Raw genomic sequence first — 27591 nt, forward strand, 5'->3', positions numbered from 1 at the left:
GAGACAGACAGAGAGAGAGAGAGAGGCAGAGAGAGGCAAACAGAGAGAGAGAGACAGACAGAGAGAGAGAGACAGACAGACAGACAGACAGAGAGAGAGACACAGACAGAGAGAGGGAGAAAGAGAGACAGACAGAGACAGAGAGAGGTAGACAGAGAGAGGCAAACAGAGAGAGAGAGACAGAGACAGAGAGGGAGAAAGAGAGACAGAGAGAGTGAGAGAGAGAGAGAGTGAGTGAGTGTGTGTATAGGAAAGAAGGGGGGAGAGGAAGGGGGAGAGAGTGATGGAGAGAGGGAGCCTAAAGGAAAGAAAGGTGGAGAGAATGGGAGGGAGATGGAGAGAGAGCGAGAGAGTAAATTAAAGAAAGGGGGAGATGAGAGGTGAGAGACAGAGAGAGAGAGAGAGAGCGCACCATTGTTGGACGCTTTAAGGCGCGTAAACCTCCTCGACCAGACGCTCAGAGTTGAAGTTGCTGTCCGCACGTGAGGGTCTGAATGAGCGTGAAGCCGGCAGACTGAGAGACAGACCGGCGGAACGAAGCTGGGATCATGAAAAACCGAGTGGATTTGTGAATGAAACCACAGAGTGGAGACATCAGTCCAGCTGCGCGAAAGGGACTCCATTCATTCAACGAGGCGTGTGACCTGAGAAGCTTCAGCTGTGCAGTTTGGTTTTCAATTTTTCTTTTTTCGAGCGTAAATGACCACATTAATCGTCTGTCGGTTTCCCATTCTCGTTTACACCCGTGACAAGTGAATCTACACTGCTAGACAGCGGGACTTATCAAAGATTAAAGACGTCTCTCATACAGAAATGTCCTAAGATAGCCTGTTTAAAGACGCGTCGCTCCAGTGCCTTTGCGCGCAGTGATGCGCACCGCTCCCTGGTGCGCCTAGTCTGACAGCTGTATGGACGCGGGATATATAGGCGTGATGATGGACCCCAATACAACGGATATTATAAAAACCATCAATTGATAAAAAAAAATAAAAAAATAAAGTTTAAACGTATATAATGTTTTATTTTTTTACAAGTTTCCCTCTGACTCAAAGTAACCAAAGACAACCATCCATCCTGTCAGACAGAACAGCTTCTCTAAAGAGTACATAAGGTAACTGTTATTACTGCCGCTGTACAGAGAGAGAGAGAGAGAGAGAGAGAGAGAGAGAGAGAGAGAGCACACGCGGATGGAGGGATATGTGTGAATATTGGACGTGAGACAAAAACTTTCTTCACCCTAATCATGAATCTTAATGTTACACCTCAACTCTCTGCTTCATCAGTGAAGTGTGTGAACTCTGTTCCGCCCCTAACCTACGTCTGTCACACTACTAAAGTGTCACATCTCTCGTCCGCGTGCACGCACTGTCTCACTCTTCCTCTCCTCGCACTGCTCATGCATTCCTTAAGTACTTTTGACTGTGGCTCTATAATAATAACTATCGCATAACTATCGCATATCAATTGTTCATTAAAATGGCAGCATGTAGCATCCTTTGACGTCTTTATGTGACTTCCAGCATCCCTGGACAAGCCGTGCGTTATGATGAAGGGACCGACCTTCCACGACCAAGATCCGATGCGACTCGTCGACCCGAGGCACCTTCCGCAAATGATGTCCCTGGAGGACCGCGAGCCCACCATGGTGGAGGGGACCCTGGGGCCCCGCAACTCCACGCCGGCCGGGGGAGAGGGGGCTCCGGGCCAGCAGCACCAGTCCTTCCCCTGGGTGGAGACCCTGCTGGCCGGCGTCCTGATCACGACCATCGTGGTGGATGTTATCGGGAACCTGCTGGTCATCGTGTCCGTGTTCAGGAACAGGAAACTCAGGAAAGCAGGTAGGGCAGGCTATAGGTGTTTGTGTCCGTGCATGTCATCAAAAACCCATTAAAGTTAGAAGGATGTAGCCTAGAACTGACCCTAGTGTTGCTTGATGATGTAGTTTTCATCATCTACTGTACATGTTCACTGTGATAATAGCCATGTAACTCAATGTCTATCAATCAAAAGTCAGGGGAGTTTGTAAATTCTAATTTGGTACCGAAATTAGAACTTTGTTACTTTTTAGGCACTGACGGACCGAATTGCCTCTTTATTGTCAGTAACGAAAAATGCCTCGTCATTCAATTCCAAATTTCAATACCTAAAGAATAAATCTCACGAGCATCAGCGAGCCAATGAGCATGCGGCATGCTTGCTTTTGATATCTTACCGAATTTGATACCGGTTCCTGAAGGATAGGCCTACGTTTTTTTTATAAATTCCATTTTAACAAAAATAAATTACAACATTACGGTACATGACTTTTTTTCAGCTCCTTTACACTGCATAACAGCCTCTCAAAGTACAACAAACACACACACATGTCTCTCTGTGTGTTAGGTAGAGTTGTATCTGCATGCCTCCACCACGTGTACCAGCATTAATAGATCTTGGTACCATCATGATGAATGCTTATTGGCTCCCTGATGCTGATGAGATTTACTTATTAGGTATTGAATGGCAAGGCATTTTTCGATACTCAGGAACGTCACTAGGATTGAAAGACATATTGAAAGGGTATTTGTAACTTGAGTTTGCAAAATCTTTGCACTAACATCTTTTGTTACTGTATTAGAGCTACACCAATGTCAACAACCAGTCAAAAAACCAATAATGTTGACATATCCTCTTCTTCCATTTGTACTGTTCTTTCGGTCTTATCCTTTAAGATAAAACAAAACCCTGATGCTAATTTCATGACTTCGAAATGCAAATTGGTCACATGAAACAACATCCAAAATGTCCAAAAACAGACAAACAGAGGCCAGACAGCTAATCAGTTGGTAAGTTAAACAAATATGACAAATAGCGGTACAAGAAAAAGAAAAAAATAGGCATCACTGAATACTTTATCATGTAAGATATTAATATGGATCCTATTTAAAGTGGCTACTGTCTAAATACAATAACCTGATGGCGGAAGGAATAAAAGATTTGGAGTAATGATTACTGTATATACTGTATGTACTGTATGTAGGATTGCTTTCATTTTATTTTCACATGTGTATCTGTGGGCATGTGCTCATCTTTAGCCTAGCCTATATTTAGGCAAAATCTACATATGTTTTTAATTTATCACAGCCAATGAATGAAGAAAGTTAAATTGGTTAGAATATAGCTAGTATATATAATAAATATAATGAAATAATTTAGTTTAGGCTATGCATACCTAGACCTGCCAACAAATGCTTATTGTTACAAAACAATCCTTAGACCTAAAGACCACTACTATCAGAATCAACTGCTCTGCCAATCTCCTGCTTCTCTTTCTCTCTGCTGAAATATCTTCCAATATCCATCTCATCTGCTCAATGAATTGAAGGACACAACGGCACAATAGCATTAACAGGGACCCTATGACATTTAGTTTTCAGTGACAACAACATTCTATGGGGATTGATATTGTTTTAGAATATGCCTACTATAGAGATAGGCTATATTATTGGCAATCAATAAAGAGTTGTGATTAGCTTGCTAAGTTAACCATTTCTTGTATTTCGCTCGTTCACTCTAGCTAGCCTATAGTTTTCCACAGCAAACCAAAATATTCCCTTTCCTTTACCTCATGAAAACGTAGCTGAAGGTAAGCAGGTCATTAAAAACAACTTACAATTTCACTCTGTATCACTACATGTAATCAATCTTCGTTTCACCATTAGCGTGTGTATAGGTGTGTGTGTGTTTGTGGAGGGGGAGGGTGCATAGCGAGTTCAGACCAAAGTGTAGCGACGAGACGAGATGAATGCCCCAGTTACTTGCAACGCTCTGAAAGCTGACAGTTCACACCAATGCAAGAAGACGGTGCATCATCTTGATAGCACAATGACTTTTCAGCCATTTATTTGTAGCTGGATATATATCATGAATGAGGATACGGTTATTGATAAATCAAATTGTTATTGTTGTTGTTCTTATTATTATTTAAGGGGCTTAGGAACATTTTAGGGTAGCTTCAGCCCCCCTAAAATAGGCCTAACGACGTCCCTGTCAATACTCAATACATTGAGTATCGAAAAATGCCTTGCCATGGGGTGTCTGTTGGGTGTCTAAAAGTTTCAAAGTTGGGTACCCAGCCCTAGTTGAGAGCTCAGTGCTCTGTAACTTTCTCCATCTTGGCATGTTTCTGTGGCTGCCGTGCTGAGCGCCTTGAACAACTTGATGTGTTACTCAAGGAAACTTTGACAGAAGATTTGGCTGCTGCAGATGATCAGAATCCAAACGCTGTGTGACGTGTTGTTATAGTTTTATAAATAAAGAATGCTGCGCAGGCAGAATATTTGTCAGTGTCTGAAAACAATTCAGACAGTTCAGACTTTGCGGCTTCAGACTGGGAGATTTGCCATTTTGGCACTTGGTCAAGGACTTTCGAAAACTAAAAAGCAGTGAAGCCAAAGTTGGTGACTGACTGTAATCAATGTATAAATCTGATAGTAGCTCCAGACTGATTTGGACTACAAGCCTTCAAGAGCACCGATGTGCATAAACACTGTCGGCACTTAGGATCCGTCAAAGAAAGAAATCTAATTGTTATCTTTCACTCTGCGACATGCTCCTGCTCAGCCATCCGAAGAATTAAATATCACATTAAAAGCAGCATTAAGTGAAGACAGGCACTCTTCTTTTTACCCCTTCAACTATACATGAAAATTTATGAGGTGTTTTGCCATTTACGGTCTTTTCATGCTGGAGCGGTGAAGCCAAAATCACTGTTAAGCTCTGATAATAATAGACCAGACAGGTGAGTGGTAAGGAGGACTACCTTCTCTTCTTTAAAAATCCTGAATGAGTGGCATTTAATGAGAGCACTTAGCCCAGTTTCTATGCTAATTTTGTATGGACATAACAAAAGAAGGATATAAGAATAGAATAAAATATAATAAAGGAAGAATGGGGAACAAGACAGCAGTGTGCAGGAATGTTTCATCTTTTTGTTCAGATAACTGTTACCCAGCACCTGCAGAGTTTTGGGTTGTGCATGTGTCTCTTGATGATTACCTCATCTTCAATTTAACACATTTACGGGTCCAAGCTCTTGCACATATTAGACATATAAGCTAAAACTGGGCTAAATGTGGCCTGGTTTAAACGAAGACATGTAGGACTTTGTGAAAATCTTCATTTAAACAAGCTTATGTTTAAACTTTAACATTTTCAAACTAGTTTAACTGTTGCAGCTGGACGTGGATGTCTTCATTGTAGAGTGATATTATTACAAAGAATGTAATCTCACATTGCCAGACCTTCTTCCACAGCGTTGTGGAGGAAGTGGGTCTGGCAACGTGCTCTGGTTTATTGGCATTTCTTTAAACCAATCACAATCGTATTGGGCGGCGCTGAGCGCCAGACGGAGCCACGATGCCTCTGCAAAATAGCCTCGGGAAGGAACTTGTTTTGGTGGAACGTGTACGTTTTTAGTCGTGTGACAGAAAAATCTGATTGGACAGAGCTAGTTAGGCTGTCTGGATTTACCCTGCAGAGATCTGACGAGCAGTTAACCATAGTCCTCAGAAATCTTTAAAATTAAAAAAAAACACAAGGTGAGGGACATCTGGCTATCCCGTAAATGAAACTTTGTCTATATAGACCTACATAGAAAGTGATCTTGGATAAAGAAAGCGGTGAATTTGAGAAGGAGAGGTTGGAGTTGGCAGGGTTTGCAAGTCTTTACCTCCATCAAAGATTGATTTCGGTCACCATCATCTGGGCCACTTTCAGCCCCGACAAAATGTAGCAACGCGTTTCTTTAAACCGAAACGGGTGTGCGTTGAACGCAAGCGCTCTGCCTTTTTATTACCACGACTGTACAGACACGTCTCTGCTGATTGGGAATCACCTGTGACACAGCCACCAAACGAGAGAAAACATACCTCAAAGCAGTTGCACACCATTTCACACCGTTCCGTCAAGAAACCATGGCACCGATTTGAGATTGAACGTGCCCCAGGTCCCAAGTGCTCCACACTTGTCACAATGACAAATTAGCATCACTAAGAATCAATACGTAAACAGCCATATTCTGACATTCAATTAAACTCATCAGAGCTGTCCTATACCCATCAGTCAACAACAAAAAAGAGTTGTTTGATTTCCCGGCTTTTCCATGAATCCGGAGGGAGATCTCTGGAATCCCTGAGTGAAAATGTAACAATTGGAGGAGGAAAACTGGATTAATTGCTCGCCCATCTCATTCATCTGATCTATCTTCCTGTCCTCTGTTATCTCCTTCCCACCCCCCCCCCCATCTTCTCAACTCTCATCTCCATTCATCCCATGCCTTTCCAATCCGCCTTTCTTGTCTTTTCCATTTGATTCATTTATTTAGACTCCTCTTCTCACCTTTCCTCTACTCTCCCCGGTGTCCTCTCTTTTCAATCGCTCTCCTCTCCCCTTAATTACTCTTCTCTTCCCCGCTCTCCTGCTCTGTCAGGTCTCTCATCTCTCAGATTGTCTACCCGTTATTCTCCTCTTCTCTTCTCCTACCAGTGAACTATTCTCTTGTCTCCTTAAAACAGGATGTCTTGCTGTGATAGGCTTGCGATAAATGGCAGAATCTGATTGGTTAAAAACAATGAACAGCTGAATCTGATTGACTACTGACAAGTAAAATGCCATAAAACAGCTGATCAATTTAGGAGTGATGAATGAAGGAATTAGAAGTCTTCCTGTAAGAACTTACGCTGAGGCTCCATTTCAGAGAGAATTATTCTACATTTTACTCCACTACATTCATCTGAGAGCTTTAGTTACTAGTTACTTTACAAATTAAGATTGTTGCACTCAAAACACATTTTAATTTCAGTTTATACAATCTGATGTTTTATTATACCCAACGATATAACGGCCGACAAGTCCAGCTGAAATGATTCGACCATTAAACACACAACTGTTTGGATCCTTTCCAGTTTCTAAAATGGGAGCATTTTTCTGCATCGAGTACTTTTACGTTTAACACTTTAAGTACATTTTCCTGATGATAATTACATACTTTTACTTAAGAAAAATGTTCATAGGCAGGGCTTTTACTTGAAATTGAGTATTGTTACAGTGTGGTACTACTATTACTTTTACTTGGGTAAAGGATCTAAATACTTCTTCCATCACTGCTCCCAATCGATTATTTTAGTAATCGAGTATTCTACCAATTATTCCATCGATTTATCGAGTAATCGGATAAAAAATATTTTTGTTTTATTGAAGAGCAATAATATACAATAGTTTGGTTTAATTTTCGTTAAAAGGAACATTTTTATTGCCTACATTGCAAAATAAAATTGCATATCATCTCTCAAAAAACAAAATATATTAAGTGCATTTAAGTGCCATATTACATTGTTTTTAAAGAAAACATTTTCTGAAATGCAATAACAACCTCAAACTAAGGCATACATTAAACATACATAAACATTACCTTAAGTTGTGCAACTTAACTTTCAGAACTACAAGTTTCAACCTGAGACTGATCTGTATATAGGCCTATATGTAAATATTATATGTTATACTCAACCTATTTTCATTTATATGTTTGATTACAATGTCACACAGCTCTGTTACACTTATGCTATTAGATCGTTGATCAGCTGTTTCTCCGTGAAGAGAGAGAGTGAGAGAAAATGGTGCGCAACAGTCAGCTGTTTTTACGAAGGGACAGTCAACAAGTCGGCTCTTTAGATCAGATCGTGGTCGCCACTACGTAATTTCTTGTCTTTGATTTTGATAGTTGTTGTGTTTGGTGTAGTTTCATCGTTCATACGACTCTGATTTACTTTTGTCGGGTCCGCTTCGTGGAATGGAGGATTAAGTTAGACTCCATGTTTTCTGTTGTGATGCTGAAGCAGTGACGTCGTGCTATTATTGTGGTAAGCTAGTTTGATTTTGCAGTAGACACACTGTACAGAGTTTTCATTTTAATTACATTTGAACTGATTCCAAACTTCGGACGCTTTCTGCTTTTTCTCAATACAACGTTGGCAAGCCGACCGGACGTGACATGGGGGCGGGGCAGCATCGACGATTCCATTTTTTTATTCGAATTTCGAGATTGTGACTTCATTTCGGTGACGCCCTTACCTGTCACAGTTCATTATGTCACCAAACAAAACTGACTACGTTCATTCATTAACCTTCATGCAAAGAAACTGCAAAAACAACTCTGTTAATAGGTTCTGAGAGAGCAATTCTATGGAAATAGCTTTAATTTTTTACATTGCAAAGGCAATTATCACGAGAGGAATAGTTTTACTTTTGACTGCTCTGCTCAGCACTGGGTGGAATCCAACGTGGGCTGAATTGCATTGTGTTTTACATCTCCTGATTGCCCGAACTCAATGAATTCAAATCTTTTGTTGAAAACTGTGTCCTGCTTGTACCAATCTGCTTTTTTATTGATCTCGTGGCCGGTGGATCAATGCTTCTCAAGCTTTTCAGAGCCTAAGGACCCTTCCACCTGGACAGAGTAATCCACAGCAGACAGGGCTGGTGATGAACTCTAAGGGCCCTATTTTAATGATCTGAGGTTGTACTTAGTGTCTTCATTGATTCCAGAGGTGTCAAAAGTATTCACATTCATTACTCAAGTAGAAGTATAGATACTTGGGTTTGAAAAGTAGGGTTTGAAATATCAACTCAAGCTTTTTACTTAAGTAAAAGTGTAAAAGTACTGGTTTCAAAACTACTTAAAGTATAAAAGTAAAAGTAATGTAAGGGGGAAAAAATGCCAAAAAGGACAAAAGCTTAGCCCGCCCCACAGGGGACTATAGTGCACTAATCCACCTCCACAAAATTTTTTTTTTTCTAAAGGCCATAATGACATAATGTTATATTAAAATCATACGTGCAAACTCAGAAGGGCTGAAAAAGGTGACACATCTCTTCTGTTTTTTTCAGACAACGGCAGCTACAGTCTGGTTTATAAATCAGTAAACGGTTTAGGGCCAAAATACATTTCTGATCTGCTACTACATTATGACCCACCCAGACCTCTCAGGTCGTCTGGGACAGGTCTACTTGTTGTCTCCAGAGTCAGAACTAAACAGGGGGAAGCAGCGTTCAGTTTTTATGCTCCACATATTTGGAACAAGCTCCCAGAAACCTGTAGGTCCGCTGCAACTCTCAGTTCTTTTAAATCAAGGCTGAAGACCTTTCTTTAAATAACCTATTTTATCTGCTTTTATATGTTTAACTGTTTTAACTGCTCTTTAGTGTTTCATTTATTATACTGCAGTGTAACTTTTATAGGCCGAGAGTCTAAACAATTACAATTGAACAGACATAGTCTGCGGGACTATTAAATTAAAAACAAAATAGAAAATAGTAGAATAGAAACTATTAGCACGTTTCCTGACTATTAAGAGATGGTCTGCGAGTCCGTTCTGGGTTTTGACAAGGTTTGCCAAAGAAAATAACTTAGCCTTGTGGTGATGATCACATTGAAAAATAAATAACAGTAATTTCTTATACTGCACTGTAACTTTTATTCGTGTATTTTATCTCTCAGTTCTTTAAATTCTTATACTGCACTGTACATTTTATTCTTGTTTTTTAATGTTTTTTCAATTGTTTTTAATTGTTTTTTAACTGCTCTTTAATGTTTCATGTAAAGCACTTTGAATTGCCCTGTTGCTGAAATGTGCTATACGAATAAAGCTGCCTTGCCTTGCCTTGGTGTAACAGTCCTCTCCAGTGAAATACAGACACACTTTTACACCGTTTAGCTCTCAGCATTTTAACCGTGTTTACTCCAGCTGCTAGCTAACGCTAGGCTAACTTTACCTGCTGCCAAGTGTTTGTTAACTAGCGCCCTGTGCGGTGATGTTTCAGTTCCCTCTAAAGTCCGTTTTCGGAGCATCAGAGAGAAGCCCTGGCATTTAAGTGGCACCGAAATAAGGCACCGAAATCCGCGTTGCTATTCGGTCCGGTAGATAACGGTCGTTAAGGCACCGGTGCCGTTTTAGCACCGGGTCTGTGCAGGTGTGATGGATCGCGTACAAACCAATAAGGTGTCGGAATGGTATATGTTTATACTTCTCATCCAACCACAGTCACATTCACTCTCTCCGGATGCCGCGATTTATCTGGGTAGGTTTTTTTTTGTGTGTTTTTTTGAAAGGTGACAAGCCCTGAATGAAAACAAGCCAAACTGAAATAGGAGTAACATATGGATAGTAACGACGCTATTTCTAAAATGTGCGGAGTGGAAAGTATAGATAATTGTGTGAAAATGTAAGGATTAGAAGTAAAAAGTCTGCTGTAAAATAATTACTCCAGTAAAGTATAGATATCCAAAATTTCTACTTAAGTAAGGTAACGAAGTATTTGTACTTTGTTACTTGACACCTCTGATTAATTCATAGGTGTGTTTTGGGCGTAACATGCAAGAAACCAATCAGCGTGTCATCTCCCATTCCCTTTCAAAGCCTGGCACATTTGTACCTTGGCACATTGCTATTATGATGGCGGATTTGCACCGTAATATATATATTTTTTTAATATCTTTTGCATGTTTTTATGCTGCTGTGCGTCCCTGTGTGTGTAACAAGCATAGTGTGTGCACGCTGTGCACGAGCCTAGGCGTATTTTACTAATTTGCTGTTAAAATAACAATGAAAGGCTGCGCTATTGACTTTAGACCAGGTTTTTTGTTGGTCAATGGCGCGATCACTTCCCGCTGCCTCAAGATAACAATACGCCCAGAATTCACCTGAACACACCATGGGCGCACAGATGGGCGCAGGTGCATTTGCTATTTAAACGACGCAGGCGCTGGACCGGAAATTGACAACTGGGTCGGTCTTAGACTAGCAAAGACACTTGTGTCAGGCTTTGTGCTGCGCCGGGTGCAAGACAGGACCCTAAATCTCACCCAGATCCATTCATGAACATGCATTTTAATTCTTTAAGTCTTAATTTTTAAAAGTTCAACATCCAATGTTGAGGGGGCTGCAGTAAAAGGCCAATAGCTTCAACATAAAGTGCTTAGACTGACTCTCTGTAGCGTCTGTAACATCCCACACAGGTCTCCAAAACAATTTATGATGAAGTTTACACTTTTTGCCATCCTGTGAGTTAGAGACAAATCAATTTTGGGCAACTGAGTGTTGAAGCCCGAAAGCCAATCAAGGCATAAACCTCCTTAAACACATCTTTAATATCTTCTTATCTATTAAAACTAACATCATGACACCAAAGGGCTATGGGTTAGGCATTTATTGCTGCACATTGCCAGCTGCTATATAAGAGCGCGATGATCCACGTAGGGAGGAGGTCAGGGTGGATGGGTGGGTCATAAATCACAGGATTCAAGCGGGGAGTGGAGTTGGTGTACGGGGAGTACTACTTTAGGGGGCCAGTGTTTTAATCCAAACCACTATATGTTTCCTAATCTCAAGTAATAGTTTTGATACTTAAACTTGCGTCATCATCGCAGGATGGTCACCTTTTTTCGGCTAAACTTAACGTCATGTGATGTCGTCACGTTAATGCCTGCCGGTTGTCGTAATTTCATAGGATATCATACGAATTGTTGAGCTTAAGTTTTCGTACGATATCATACAAACCCATTCATGAGAATGTGTTGGCAGGTTACCTGCACGCTTGGGTGCGTTCATGTTCATCCTCGTGTTTGTGCACGATACAAACAAAACAGGGACCCATCAAAATGTTGCACCATAGTGCTACCAGCGGTTAGAAACTTCTGTATAACTTTGGGTGGAGACTTTGGATGAAACATAGTTTGAAGCCAAAAGCCTTGTACCATCCACGCAGTAGCACAAATAACCTCATAAAACAACAGAGTTAATCTGCTCTAAAAGAGCAGGATGATACATAATCTTATAGTCTGTGATATATCAGATATGTGATAAATGTCAGCAGATGGAGTTTGGTCAGTTTTAAGCGTTTTGGGATGTTGGGCGGCGTCACTCTCTGCATCATGAGAAGCGAAGCTGAGCAGATGGATGTTCTCTTGGTGTTGCGCTTAATCCCGAACCGACCGGTCTGACAGCAGGAAACCAGCAGGAAGTGGGTACTGATGGGATTTACTCATAAAATAAGCTCACAATCCTTCTTTGACCTTTAATTTTCATCTCATCTCAAGAGGAACCACAGTTCACTCTGAGGAACTCTGATGGATCTCAAGGAGCCTTGAGGGTCTTAATAATAATAATAATAATAATAATAATAATAATAATAATAATAATAAAATAATAATAATAATAATACATTTTATTTATATAGCGCTTTACATGGTACTCAAAGAAACTTTACAGTAAAAACCTGCACATATAGCACATTGAAAACAGATAAGTAATAAAACCAAAACATAAAACAAGCATATTAAAAGCAATTAAAAACAATAAAACCACTATCAGGTGACTGTGGACAGCTAATCTGAAGAGGTGTGTTCTGATTAGTATTTTCAATGTGTCCAGGTCAGTACAGTCATGGATGTGTATGGGTAGGGAGTTCCAGACGGAGGGGGCTGCAATCGTGAAAGCTCTGTCGCCCCAGGTAATCATGACACTTAATCTTTGAAACCATCTGCAATGAGCAGATTATGATGAACAATCATACATCCAGCAGCTATAATTAGGTTTGGGGTTTCTTAAACCAGAAGTGATTGCTTTCAGCATTTTGAAGTAAAGATAACGTAAAGATATACAGAATGCTACATAACTTGATATGGAAGAACAAATCTCAGATTAGGTTGAAATCTGTTTTTGTTTGCTTAGAAGACAGAAACACAACAATTATAAGTGGTAACCTAAATAATGTTCACAACCAGCAGATAATAGCTGGAAATTGAATCTGAGCTGCAGAACAAAATGTTGATTAAATACTATCTGACACATGAAACAACAGGTGTAGCTTTCTTACGTTTGCACACCATCATTTGTCCTCCTGGAGGCCCAAATAAAGTGCTAAAATAATTAGTTGATCATTTGAATTTTCGAACAACAGATATTAATCTGCAGAAGTTTTGATAATCAAGTTTAAAGTGCCCTAATTATGAAAAAAAAATCACTTTTTCTGGGATTTGGGGTGTTATTTAGTGTCTCTGGTGCTTCCACACGTATACAAACTTGGAAAAACATCCATGCTGTTTTGAGTGAGATACGGTTTCTGAATGTATCCTGCCTTCAGTCTCCGGGTGAGCTGGTCAAGATCGGCAGGGCCGTCTACGTCGTTGGCTGAAACATTTGAGGCCCTATTTTAACGATCTGAAATGCAAGTATGAAATGCAAAACGCAAGTAGCTTTGTGGGCGGATCTCGGACGCTGTTGCTATTATACAGGCGGGATAAATGACTCTTGCGCCCGACGCAAATCTTAAATGGGTTGGTCTGAAGTAGCTGGGTATGGTTTGGGCGTAACGTGATAATAACCAATCAGAGCGTCATCATCATTCATCATTCATTCCAAAATAGGAATGATACATTCGTCGGTGTACAAAGGCAATTGCGCTGAGTGCAAGATAGGGCCCTTGGTGTGTGCTAACCACTTTAGCAAATACCACATCAGCTAGCTGTTTCTCCAATTTTGGTCAGTACAAGGCAGGATTAGCCAGGAGACTTCTTCTTAATGAGGGCACACTTCCAACTTTGCATGGAATACCTGTAGACGAGGGACCTCACCATGGACCCAAAAGGACAGTTATGATGACTATTTTTACAAATTTGTAGAGACAAAACAATGACTCAATTAAATAATAAACAGATCAATTGTTAAGGGAAATAATAATCAGCAGAACTGATCAAATATTGAGGTGGTTCTAAAAACTAATGGTGACAGAGAGCCCTATCTTGCACCCGGCGCAGCGAAGCGCAAAGCCCAACACCAGTGTCTTTGCTAGTTTAAGACCGACGCAGTTGTCGATTTCCCCATCCAGCGCCCGCGTCATTTAAATAGCAAATGCACCTGCGCCCATTTGTGCGCCCATGGGCGTGCTGGTCTTACAGGGAGGTGTGTTCAGGTGAATTCTTGGCGTATTGTTATCTTGAGGCAGCGGAAAGTGATCGCACCATTGACCAACAAATCTGCTCCCAAAACACACCTATGATTAATTAAGACAGACACTAAGCACAACCCTTTTGAACCATGCACCCGGCGCACAGACCCTTTTTTCAGCCGTTAAACTACCAAAAGTGGATTCTTACATGCCCCTAAATGCACCTGCGCCAGGCGCTTCAAGCAGTGCGCTTAGATCGTTAATATAGGGCCCCTAGAGTCCTGGCCCCTTAGACCCTTCCATCTTTAAACTTTAATCCCAACCCTTTTTGCAGATTGCAAAGCCTGTTTCGGCTGCTTATATACAGCAAAATGGGCTGAGGATGGTGCAGCATTTTCTTTTATTTATATTTCTTTGTCTTATTATGGACTGGCAGAGGTCATCTCACTGAGGACTGAGGAGTGTAACCTGATGCCTTTGCATCATTAAACCTTCACAGCATCAGTATTGGGTGACTGCATTGCCCGAGGAAGGTGACAGCTGGCCAGCAGGCGAAAGAAATATTTATGGAAACTCCCTGTAGGCTTTTCAGATAGCACACCTTTAAAAATGCTGTATGGTGTGATACCTGCATTTTCAACAGCTTTTACAGTAGGAATGGACAATTATTATGCAAGGCTGATAGTGTTGATATTAGCAAATAATCTGTGGGGATTCAGAAACAGAAAGGAGATGTACACTCAAAAGTTGGAATTTAGTGTCTCTACATAAACTTTGACTTTCTGTATTTGTTGTAGATTTTTGCAGCTTGCTCAACTTATCTGTCTCTCTCTGCCGCGTTGCTTGGCTGAGTGCTGAGCACCTGGACTGCGGACGTGGGGGTGCGCGAGCCATCCAAACTGAAATCGGAAGGACACACAACCCACTCTCTCGGGTGTGTGCTGTCCAAAAACAATACACAATTACAACTATCCAAACGGATGATTTGGGGAAAGAAGTGACAGACTGCAGTTGCAGTCACAAAATCAATCTGTGCAATCTGTGCGAGGATAGGAATCGAGAAGAGGAATCTGGGATGCACAATTTGGGAAATGGGAAAGGGCTAATGTCAGTCATGACCAGGGGGGTAAGCGAGCATCCAGAAAGCGTACCTCCTATGGGGAGATTCTGAGGCTAACAAGCCATCACCTTCCGCTAGCTTTCCATTGACTCCCATTCATTTTGGCGTCACTTTGACAGCAAATAACTTTATACCTGAAGCATTTAAAGACTCTATTTGTCCATTGTTTATTTCTAAAGAAACACAACAATGTATAAAAGGCTCCATTTCCTTGTATCGCACGTTATGGCCCCGTAGCAGCAGTTTCTGTAAAAATAGACGATTGTGTCATAACCACGCAACTTTCTGTCACACTGTAAATAAATTACCATATAGTACAGGAGAAGCTCGCAGGCAGTTTCGACTTACATTAGCTGTTTAAGTTTAATTACTAATGTTAACTAGCATTTTAGTTAGCAATAATTAGCATGTGCCTATGTTATCTCCTTACATATACCTACGCTCTCCGTCTCTGAAAGATTGGGAATGATTGAGATTTCTCTCGGCACAACTACCAGAAGACTTCACACTTTCAGACAGGTTGCTCACGTCACATCTACGTCTTCAAGCTCAGTTGGAAGCTGCGCAGTACGCTTAGCCATCACCGGAAAAGTGCTTCTAATTGACTTCAGTGGTCTCCGTCGAAGTCCATGGCGTCGATGTGTCCATTTCTTTTACTGTCTATGGTCGTGACATAGCCAATTCAATTCAATTTTATTTATAGTATCAAATCATAACAAGAGTTATCTCGAGACACTTTACAGATAGAGTAGGTCTAGACCACACTCATAAATAATAATAATTTACAAAGCCCCAACAATTCTAATAATTCCCCCAAAAGCAAACAATGCGACAGTGGCGAGGAAAAATTCCCTATTAGGAAGAAACCTCGGACTGACCCAGGCTCTTTGTAGGCGGTGTCTGACGGTGCCGGTTGGGGATGTGATGAACAGTGGCAATAATAGTCACTTTAAAGATAATGGAATAGTGACTTCAAATGGCATCGTACCAACACTATGTTTCAGCAGGAATGTGATTTGAAATTGGAAAGAAATTAACATCTGCAACCAAGATTACACCTTTTCCTGATGTCAGCATGTAGTTACGTGTAGCAATGTACAGTATGTGATGTAAACGCTGCAGTAATGTGCATGGAGCAGATGACCATATGCAGAAGTCCAGCAGAGAGTAAAAAAAACTGGAAGTGTTTAGAATGGTCTGAAATGTGAGGTTTTTGCTCACAGTGATTACTTTTACCTCATTATTTGAAACTTTGGCCATGTTTAATATGAACATCCGACATTGTAACATGATATATATGACAGAAAATAAGGAAAAGTATACAGTAATGTAGTTCCACTTTAAAAATGGGATTTGATTATTTCCCCGACTGATGAGCCTGACCTGATCTAAGTCACCTGCCCGACCTCGTCCTGCAGCAGCACACCTGCCTGAGGATTCAGACACTGGTGAGCTGCCACAGCGCTGCGATTTATTTAGTCCAATTTCCTTCATCTGCTCAGATGCTTTTTCATTTTATATTGTTCTGCCTGTTTGTGTATAGCGTTGGTGAGGACACAGCTGGAGGCATTGGAGACGCAACAACTCGGCTCATCTTTAACCTCACACCCTCAGATCCTGACTCTGGAAATAAATGTGTTCATTTGTTGTATCATTGGAGTGACATGCAGTGCCACCTCACACCCAATAAAATGGTAGTGCTGACACATTTCCTGGGGGCCAGGGCTCAACGGATGAACATTGCTGGGATAAAGTCAACAGTTGTTTGTTTCTGACATGACAAAATGGAACTATATTAAAAGGTGCTGTAGGTAGGATTGTGAAGATCCAGGACTTAGCCAAACAATTTGAATATCAACAACTTCTCAGTCCCTCCCCCCTTTCTGCTAAAGCCCAAACGGTCTCATAAGCCCCTCCCCCCACAAGGGAGAGGGAAGCGGAGGAAACCTATCTGCAGCTCGTGCGCAGGGAAGGGGGAGGTGAGGACGCTATGAAATGTGTGTGCCTGAGCAGTGACTGACACGCAGTTAGACACCCGCCCGGCCCTGATTGCTGCATCTGAACAGGGAGCGGTGGATTTTTGCAAATCACAATGCAGGCTGTAGGTGGTGCCAGAGGAGCCGTATTTTTAATTTTTTATTACCCGCTTCATGTAGTTCTACTCGAACATAGGGTCAGTTTCAGCAAATATGTCTTACCTACTGCATCTTTAATTGTATTTTGGTTTTATTACCTACAATACATTTTGGTTGTATTACCTACAATAATGTGACCATATATGCAGGGACTGACGTGCTTTAGCTTTTTGAGGACTGAAAAAGAAGTTGTGCTTTTAGCCATATTTTGGCAAATATATATGAATATCTTGGACACAGTGAGCACGTGGATGCACTGTGGAGAAGTGGACTTCTATTTCTTCTGCCATGAATTTCCATTTCAGTCTACGCTCAGTGTTGAGTGTTCAAGTAAGGATTTTTGGGTTGTTAGAGTACAGTAAAGTTGTCCCCAACAGGAGAATGTGTCTTGGGCACAATGCTACAGTCTGTTGTTTCACATAGAAAACATCACAAAAACAACATGAAAACATCTTAAAACTTAAGAGACATTTGACTTTGACAATATGGCATCTTAAAAAGAATCCGTAAGAATTAAAGTGCTTGTGTATTTGTTAAAAATTGAAAAGATTCATCATTAGAGTTCAGCAGCTTGATATAGCCTGGAACAAACAATAGATTCAAACGGTTTGATTTGCACATTGGCAGAAATAGTCTTCTTCCTGATGGCAGAGACTCTTATTCAGAGAAGAGGGGATGCTGAGAGTCCTCAATGATTTATGTGGCTTGTTACATGACTGTCTGCTCGTACAGGCTCTGTAAAGGCTCATATTCCTACTTCCCATCACCTTCATTGCTTTTTTTGTGAATGCTGGCAAGCAACGGCAATAGCTCTTGAAACAGAAATAAAATAGAAAGACCCATTAGTAACCTTCCTGGTCTACCTGCATCTTTCTCATCAGCTATGTCAATAGCTTTTATGTTCTGCACCACCGCTAACAATCATTTCACTTATTACTGGAGCCATCCATTGATCAAAGGCTGAGCAGCTTCAGTGGCCACTCGCCCCCAGCAGCAGCACAGACATTCTGCTGATGCAAAGCATCTCGCTTAAGATAATTTGAAAGGGGTCGCTCAGCTCATCTGTTTGAAACAAAACTTTACTGTCATAGTGTTGTTCAGCAGGCAGTTGTTTTCAGAGAAAAAGCATTAAATCGAGGGAAGAGGGAGTCATATGCTGTACTGATTGTAAAGCCCCTTGAGGCAAATTTGTGATTTGTGACATTTGACTATATAAATAAAATTGACTTGACAGTTAAAGTGGTTACACACCAACCAGACGGCCGACCCTCGGCAGAAAAGCCAGTGGAAGTGATCAGTCGCGTCCCCGAGGTCCAAAAAGTGCCACAGAACACACCAAAAAGACGAGACGAGACATGATACATCTCTATAACAGCAGGCGGCGCTAATCTGTATTGTTGCCCAAGAAATGAAAACCGGCAGCTGATTGGACGAACGTGTCACATGGGTTTTCAAAGCCAGACTGTCATGGCGGCCGTTCAGAATACGATCTCATATTGTACTAAAATAGTTCACTGAAACATGTTTCTGAGAACATTTTAAGCGAGAAATAGGCCATGCAGTTGCTGAATCTGTCTTCATTTCAGATCAACAAAGGTCAGTTTAAAAGATTTTCGTCAGATTTTGAGAGACTCTAGTCACCTCATTCCGCTCGCCATTTCCGGGTGAGTCCCGACTGCCCTGCCGCCAACTGAACACGTCAGGTCGGCCAAAATGAACGCCGACAGCCCCCCAGACTGACGATGGCACGGGACACACCGAACAGACTCGAGTCACCGACCTTGCCAGACTGTCCAACGGCCGATAATCGGCCCCGTGTGTCCCGGGCTTTAGAGACTAACTGGTGGACATAGTGGCACATTTATCAGCTAAAGAGACCAATATATTTCCTTCCCGAGTTGGTAGAGACCAAAAACAGAGCTAAAAGAGAGAGAATAGTGTACTTGCATTCATCAGGTGGACACAAACACGACTCCAAATGAATGATCATGTTGCTCTGTTACTGCTGGATGTGGAAATAAGCAGCTGCTTTTAAGTCCATAATATTAACTTAAAAGGATGTCACTGTTGCGTTAACAGCTTGTTGACCTCAAGTGGCCCAAAAAAAGCTAATCGAGGCTGTTTTCATTGACTGGTCATAATTATAGCTATGACAAGTAATGCAGTATTTAATTTGAATATTAACCCAGGTATTGTGAGCCAGGACATGCAGGGCTGCTTCTAAAGACCAAGTCAGGCGACTTAGTATAAAAAGGTAAAGAGGGAGGAGGTCGGGGGGGGGGATTGATGAGTCAAATAAACACAGGACTCTCACCCAGGAAACGGCTGTTTGTGTCCTGTGTAAAAGCAAAAGTCAACATTAACTTCTTTTAACTTGATTTTGTTACGTAATGTACATACATAACTAACGCCACATACATTTATGTAATTAACATACATATTTTAACCAAATCCTCAATCATTTCCTAAACCTTTCCAAGTAGTTTTGTTGCCTAAACAAATAATGCACTGCAGGAGCTTACGCAGGCGTACTGATCGCTAGAGTTACTGGACATTCGTAGGATAACGCATGGAAAATTGTGCATTTTTCATCAGTAAGATATACGAACCGTATGAACGATACGTTGAAAAAAACCTGTTATTGCAGGTTTCGAGTCACAAAACTAAATATATATAAAAATAAAATGGATTCAGAATTTCGCATGACAGTGTACCCGAGGCTTCAAACATTTGTGTTTGTGGACAGTTCTGCTGGGGGAATTGGAACTAGGGTTGGCTACGGAAACGGACCGGATGACAACGCAGATTACTGTGCCTCATTTTAGTACCATTTGGTACAATTTGGCACCACACAAGTATCATTTATTCACCGGTTTTGGAAAAAAAACATACAATTCCCAACCCTAATTTGAACTCATGACCTCTACATCTCTGATATCCTACAGCCCTGAATATGACTCTTTAAATACTCCCACATTCTGTTTTATAACCTCCTACTTCGGTCTCTTTACTTCAGCATGATCCAGAAAAGTCAGTTGAAGGTTGAGTCAGGCATACAAAGTGTCTGTGTGTCTATTTTTTTCCTACAAACCACAGCTCAATATCCATCCGTCTGTGGGTGACAGCAGTGTTCGCTGTTGTACTTGAACAAGGTACAAGCAGCCGCCGTCAGAGCTGCTGTCAGGATGACACACACTGGCGGCGGCTGCAGCGTTGAACACACTCGCACCGCTGAGAGATACTGATGAAACACAGGAGGAGTAAAGGAACAAAGACCAGCATCTCACTACAAAGCAGACTCTCTGTGGTTACGAGAGGCATCCATCCTTCTGTATGTCTATGAGGGATACACGGTAACTCCAGAACACCAGAGTAGAGGAAAGTTTACAGCGCCGCTCCCTCTACAGAACAGATGAGCTGATTAGGCTGTGGAGGGACTCGCTGCATAAATTTGCATTTCAATGTGGAAAAACCAAAGTCTTTGAAACTACTGCAACTTCTCAGTACGTTCAAGTGGCAAAGATCACACCATGCTGATAGAAATCTCTGCTCATTAATTAATCATATATATTAATGAACAGGCTAATTAGCATTACAGGCGGTGTATTATGTATCAATCGGGGGGCTCAGGTGGCTCTCGTTGTTTGACTGCGTTGGTGAGAAGTTATATTTGGTTTCTGAATATGATGATTACCTCTACTCTACACATTCAGGATTAAAGAAGCCCAGTGGCGTTTTCTTAGAAACAAAGAAAAGCAGCAAACACTGTGTGTATCCTTGATCTCTTAAGGAACACGCCAATTTATTGGGACTTTAGCTTATTCACCGTATCCCCCAGAGTTACATAAGTCCATACACACCCTTCTCATCTCCGTGCGTGTTGTAACTCTGTTTGACACACCCACTGCTAGCTTAGCTTAGCACAGATCCTGGAGGTAACTGGCTCCATCTAGCCTACTGCTCCCGTTCTGAACAATAACAATGCAGATTATTTCTTCATAATGAAGATTGAGCCAAGCGGTGATAGCAGGTAGAACAAGGTGTTATTAACGCTGCCAGAGTTAGCGACCACACTACCCTCAGGGTGTGAAGATGTATGCCATTCGACAGAAGCTTCCACGAAAACCTCTCAATTTCAGCAGCTGCAGAGGGTTCTGGGGTCACTGGAGGGCTTTATGCTGCCTGCATAATCAGATTTTTTTTTTTTTTTTAGATATCTGCATCTGAGATTTCAATTTCAGCCTTGATACAATGGAGGCGAATGGAATTGTGTTTGTGGTAGGGCTGCCCCCTTTTCGTCGATTAGCAACACATTCTCACTCCCATCAAGGTAAAATACGGATGCTTGGGCATGTGCCTTTGGCATTGTTATTGTCTCTTTTGGCGTCATATTTAAACACAATTTATCTAAACCCGCTTTGTCGGGACACTTTGCTTTACTTTTGACGCTCTGGGTCAGGATGTACATTTAACTGAAATGTCGCACAACAACGGGACAGTTAGGTTTAGGAAAAGGTCGTAGATGGGCTTATAAAAAAGGTACGTTTCCGTGACTCGTGGGACAAGAACGGGACAGTTGGGTTTAGGAAAAGATCGTGGGTGGGGTTATAAAATGCATGATTCAGTGACACGCAGGACAAGAACGGGACATGAACATCGGTGTCCTGGGTGAAAGTCCCAGAGGTGTCAAAAGTATTCACATTCATTACTCAAGTAGAAGTATAGATACTAGGGTTTGAAAAGACTTCTGTAGATGTTGAAGTATCAACTCAAGCTTTTTACTCAAGTAAAAGTGTAAAAGTACTGGTTTCAAAACTACTTAAAGTATAAAAGTAAAAGTAATGTAAGGGGGAAAAATGCAATTAAGGACTAAAGCTTAGCCCCCACACAGGCCTATAGTGCACTACCCCACCTCCACAAAAAAAGGAAACACCTTGTTCAATTGTATTTGTCTGTTCTGTATGTTCAAAAATATAAAACAATAAAAAGTTGATAAAAAAAAGGAGCACAAGGCGACATTAAAGAACAGCTTGTGTATTGCTAAGGCCACAGGGTCAAAATTAAATGATTTATTAAAAATGTAATAACAATAACATACAACAATAACTTATTTCAGGCTGAGTCTGTTTCTCAGACAACGGTAGCTACAGTCTGGTGTTAGAATCCTCTCCAGTGAAATACAGACACACTTTTACACCGTTTAGCTCTCAGCATTTTAACCGTGTTTACTCCAGCTGCTAGCTAATGCTAGGCTAACGTTACCTGCTGCCAAGTGTTTTTTTAACTAGCGTCCCGTGCGATGTTTCAGTTCCCTCTAACGTCCGTTTTCGGAGCATCAGAGAGAAGCGCAGGCATTTAAGTGGCACCGAAATAAGGCACCGAAATCCGCGTTGCTATTCGGTCCGGTAGATAACGGTCGTTAAGGCACCGGTGCTGTATTAGCACCGGGTCTGTGCAGGTGCGATTGATCGCGTACAAACCAATAGGGTGTCGGAATGGTATATGTTTATACTTCTCATCCAACCACAATCACATTCACTCTCTCCGGATGGAGCGATTTATCTGGGTAGGGTTTTTTTTTTTTTTTTTTAACGATGACAAGCCGGAATGAAAACAAGCCGAACTGAAATAGGAGTAACGAAGCTATTTTTAAAATGTAAGGAGTAAAAAGTACAGATAATTGCGTTAAAATGTAAAGAGTAGAAGTAAAAAGTCTGCTGTAAAATAATTACTCCAGTAAAGTATAGATACCCAAAATTTCTACTTAAGTAAGGTAACAAAGTATTTGTACTTCGTTACTTGACACCTCTGGAAAGTCCTGTGTTGTTTGAATCATCCACCACTCTAACCAACATCCCTACAGGGCATTTCGGGCTTTTAAACTACTCGCTACTGTGAAGAAAAAATAAAAGTTAACATGTGCCTAAGTTCAACAAAACAAGTCACACCAAGGTCCTGAGAAAATGCAATCACTAATGACTTTCTATACCATAATTTAAATATAAACAATTAGTAATAATGACTTTCTGGATTATATGATCAATCAGTTTTAATAACTTTCTTTCTATGTAATGGAATGTTTCAATTTGACTTCAGCGTACTCATAGTGCGGATAAAGGGTTAACACAGAGCATAGAAAGAAATCCTCCAATGAGAATTTTCAGAGCCTGTTGCTAGGGGGTCTGATGGGAAGATTCTATTTTTGGGACAGCCCAGAGCGCCTTCCCCCCGGGAACTTTCCATTCTGAAAAGTTCCAGAAGATGATGCCATTTGAACTATTGAACTCAGCTATTTTTTTGTGTCAAGTCAGCAGTTTCCCGCTGTGCTACAGGCTGGCACATTGCCAGCCCTTTGTCCAGAGAGAGGATGTGCGACTGGGAGAGGTGCGAAGATCAGGGAAGCTCCTTGACAGATGATAAAACATGCCAGTCAAAAATTAAAAAGGAACATACATCATATCTTTGCTTTTAGTTTGAACTTGTAACCAGTTTTGACACATTTAATACAACATTTAAAAACTAGGCATATCATGTTTCAAGGAGAATCCCTCCCCTCAGGAGACGTCTGGAAAAGCCATTGGACGCACAAAAAAGACCTGACACCTGCTGGGACCAATAAGAGAAGAACGCGCCAGAGTAGAATAGTATTTAAACTGTTTAGACAAAGGATTCGGGGCACATTTTGCGGAGTTTTCAGAACGAAGCAAACTGTTGCCCACAGCTGTGTATTCCTGTACCCTTTTTCTGCCTTATTGCTTGGAAAGAAATCTTGAACAGAAGGAGATAAGTTGTAGACTTTTTATTTGAAGTTGGAGTGACTTTTTTACCTTCTTCTCAACAAATGAACACGCTGACACTACCATTGTCACTAATTAATACTAATACTAATACTAATACTACATAATCTTACAGCACCGCGGTTGAGCTGGTGCTCTGCCTGGTGCTTTCCATACAGACGCTGAAGGGTGCCGTTTGCGTATCTGACGCTGCGAGGCACTAAACAAGCATCCATATTTTTCGAGTTGGGAGTGAGAACGGGTTGCGATTAGTCGACCAATAGGTAATCTTGGTCTTAAGATTTCTTTAGTCAATTAGTCATGTGTGAGACTTTTACAGCACATCAGATAACTTTTTATTGTCAACGTTCACAGTATTTGGCTGAGCATAGAGTAAAAAACTGGAATAAAGTCCAACCAACTTGCCGCTGTGGCTGGCATACTATACAAACCAGTGATTCCTCTTCTCCTGGAGAACAACAATGTGATTGTGAAAGTTTTTTGGACGAGCTGTCTAAGGCAGGAGCAGCTTTGGACAGTTGTATTCATTAGCTTGTAATGATGTTGGCGGCATTTAAGCACTGGTGATGAGGTTAGCAGAGTAATGATCCAGATGCTATTAAAGTTAAGTTGGAGGGGAAAGTGATCAGTCTGAGTTTGGCATCATGGTTTTGTCTGCCGCTTGCTCATCTGTTTGCCAAAGGCTTTCCATTTCCTTCAACGACGTCCTGTTTCTGTTCAGAGTTTTTCTGAGTTCGATGGTTGCGGTTTTTGTTTTGCTTTTGTTTGTGTTGTGCCTCGTTCTGCTGTTCTTCTGTCAGAACTTGCTTCTTTGTTGTCGAGTTGTTTTAAAAAAAAAATGTAGTTTCCAATATCTTCCATCTCACCCTAACTCTTACAAAATGCCAGAAACAATTGTACTCTAAACCTGCACTGTTTTATTTTCATGATTTTAACTATTTGAATTGAAATTGATTAATTTGAAACAGGGACAGTGCGCAAATAAACATTAAACTTGTTAAACAAGAGAATATGTCTTGGGCCAGGTTATAGCAACAATTGCTAATTTCCACCTGTAGTCCCTGGGCAGGTATGAGAAATTTAAAACAAAACAATTTACAATTTTAAATAGAAATATCACAAAACTATATATAAATGACATGATGTGCATAGTAATTAAGAACAAACAGTTTAGTAAAAACAAGGGCGCCATCAGCCCACTCACTCTCTCTTTCTCTCCCCTCCCAGCACACACACTGAAAAAGTTCAGCAGCAGCTTAGGCACATTAGAGTACATGCAACTCCAGATATTCATTCATACAAGGATACACACACACACACACACACAAAACACACACACACACACACACACACAAAAACAAACACAGCACACACGTTCACACTCACATACACACACCCACATAAATATCTTATAACTACAACTGCTAACAATTTTGTCTTATATGTAAAAAGTTTTAAATATTTACATCCAGTAGTTACTTTGAAGAAATATGTATACCAGTACTTTACATTAAGTTTGCAACTAATGATTGTTTTCCTCATTAATTAATCTGTTGATTTTTTCACGACCAAATGATTCATCATTTAATAGTAAAAGAAAAATTGTGAAAAATGCCCATCACAAGTACGAAAGCCCGAGCTTATGTCTTTGAAGTCTTGTTTTATCAAGAGGAGAAAACTCGAAGATATTCATTTTACAATGATATAAAACTGATATAAAAGCAGCAAAATCGTCACATTTGAGAAACTGAAACTAATGTTACATAAATGGCTGAAACGTGTCATGGATTATCATAATAAGAAAATGTCAAAGCAAAAATCTGAAACAATGTTCATCATGATCATTAATCAAGTTTCAAGTCTTGAAAATATGAAGGGCTGCCTGGAAAGTTTGTAGAAGAATCATAATTTGTCAGTACTGTGGAATGGATGCAAATTGGTTTTATACATTGGTACGATCCTATAGTTAGGCTGACTAAAGATGCCTATGGCCAAGGGTAGACGCAATATCAAACTACCTTACATCAACTTACTCAAACACATGATTCTGATAATAGTTCCGAGGCAAACACGAATAATTCAAGCTAGGGCTGCAACTGATGATTATTTTCATTGTCACATTATCTGCCCATTATTTGTGCGATTAATTAATTAGTCGTTTGGTCTAGAAAATGGTGAAAAATGTGGATCAGTGTTTCCCAAAGCCCGAGATGACGTCCTCAGATGTCTTATTTTGTCCACAACTCAAAGATATTCAGTTAACGGTCACAGAACAGAGAAGAAACTAGAAAATATTCACATATAAGAAGCTGGAATCAGAGCAGATTTTTATTAACATAAAAAAGGACTTAAACCGAATAACCAATTATTAAAGTAGTTTGCTGTTAATTTAATAGTTGACAACCAATCAGTGAATCTGTGCAGCTCTATTCTGATTATTTTTCCAAGACCAATAAGAATAATTGGAGCTTACTCACCTTTTAAAGTCTGTTCTGTTGTTATCCTACCTGCTGATGATGTTTGTCCTCCCCGTCTACAGGAAACGCCTTCGTGGTGAGCCTGGCTTTTGCTGACCTAGTAGTCGCCATCTACCCCTATCCGCTGGTCCTGACCGCCATCTTCCACGATGGCTGGATCGCCGGCTACATCCACTGTCAGATCAGTGGCTTCCTCATGGGCCTCAGCGTCATCGGCTCCATCTTCAACATCACGGGCATCGCCATCAACCGCTACTGCTACATCTGCCACAGCCTCAAGTACGACAAGCTCTTCTCCAACAGCAACACCATGTGCTACGTGGTGCTCGTCTGGGCGCTCACCATCCTCGCCATCGTGCCCAACTGGTTTGTGGAGTCGCTGCAGTATGACCCGCGGGTGTATTCCTGCACCTTCGCCCAGTCGGTCAGCTCGCTGTACACCATCACGGTGGTGGTGGTGCACTTCATCCTGCCGATCGGCATCGTCAGCTACTGTTACCTTCGCATCTGGATCCTGGTCATCCAGGTGAGGCGGAGGGTCAAGCCGGACACGCGGCCAAAGATCAATCCGCACGACCTGCGCAACTTCCTAACCATGTTTGTGGTGTTCGTGCTCTTCGCCGTCTGCTGGGCGCCGCTGAACCTGATCGGCCTGGCGGTGGCGCTGGACCCCAGGCTGAGCCGGGCGATCCCGGAGTGGCTTTTCACGGCCAGCTACTTTATGGCATATTTCAACAGCTGCCTCAACGCCGTCGTCTACGGCGCCCTGAACCACAACTTCCGGAAGGAGTACAAGAGGATAGTCCTGATAATCTTCAAGCTTCACTCCTGAGACGATACGCTGAGGGGAGGGTGTGGAGGGGGGGTAGGGGGGGGTCACTTTTAACTTTTGTGACAAGAAAGGGATATCGAAAAGAACAATTTGACAAAGAGGAAAACAAATAAAGGTACTGGTGAAGAAGAAAGAAAAACACGTATGAGAGAGAAAAGAAGAAGAACTTTAATAGCTGGAGGGGAAGAGGAGGAGAAGAGACAAAGTGAAATAAATGATGCCACACTGTAAGTTATCTGTGATGCCT

General features: G+C 41.3%; 1 protein-coding gene across 1 annotated transcript; it reads left to right on the top strand.

Moving 5' to 3' along the window:
• The first annotated feature begins 462 nt into the window (after nucleotides 1–462).
• On the top strand, nucleotides 463–27344 carry mtnr1al (melatonin receptor type 1A like). Its single transcript, XM_039812600.1, has 4 exons — nucleotides 463–665; nucleotides 1035–1111; nucleotides 1521–1838; nucleotides 26575–27344. The coding sequence occupies exons 3-4, from the start codon at nucleotides 1544–1546 to the stop codon at nucleotides 27342–27344; spliced, it is 1065 nt and encodes a 354-aa protein (XP_039668534.1). The 5' UTR covers nucleotides 463–665; nucleotides 1035–1111; nucleotides 1521–1543.
• Nucleotides 27345–27591: the final 247 nt, after the last annotated feature.

The sequence above is a fragment of the Perca fluviatilis genome, chromosome 10, assembly GCF_010015445.1.
Source record: "Perca fluviatilis chromosome 10, GENO_Pfluv_1.0, whole genome shotgun sequence".
NCBI lineage: Eukaryota > Metazoa > Chordata > Actinopteri > Perciformes > Percidae > Perca > Perca fluviatilis.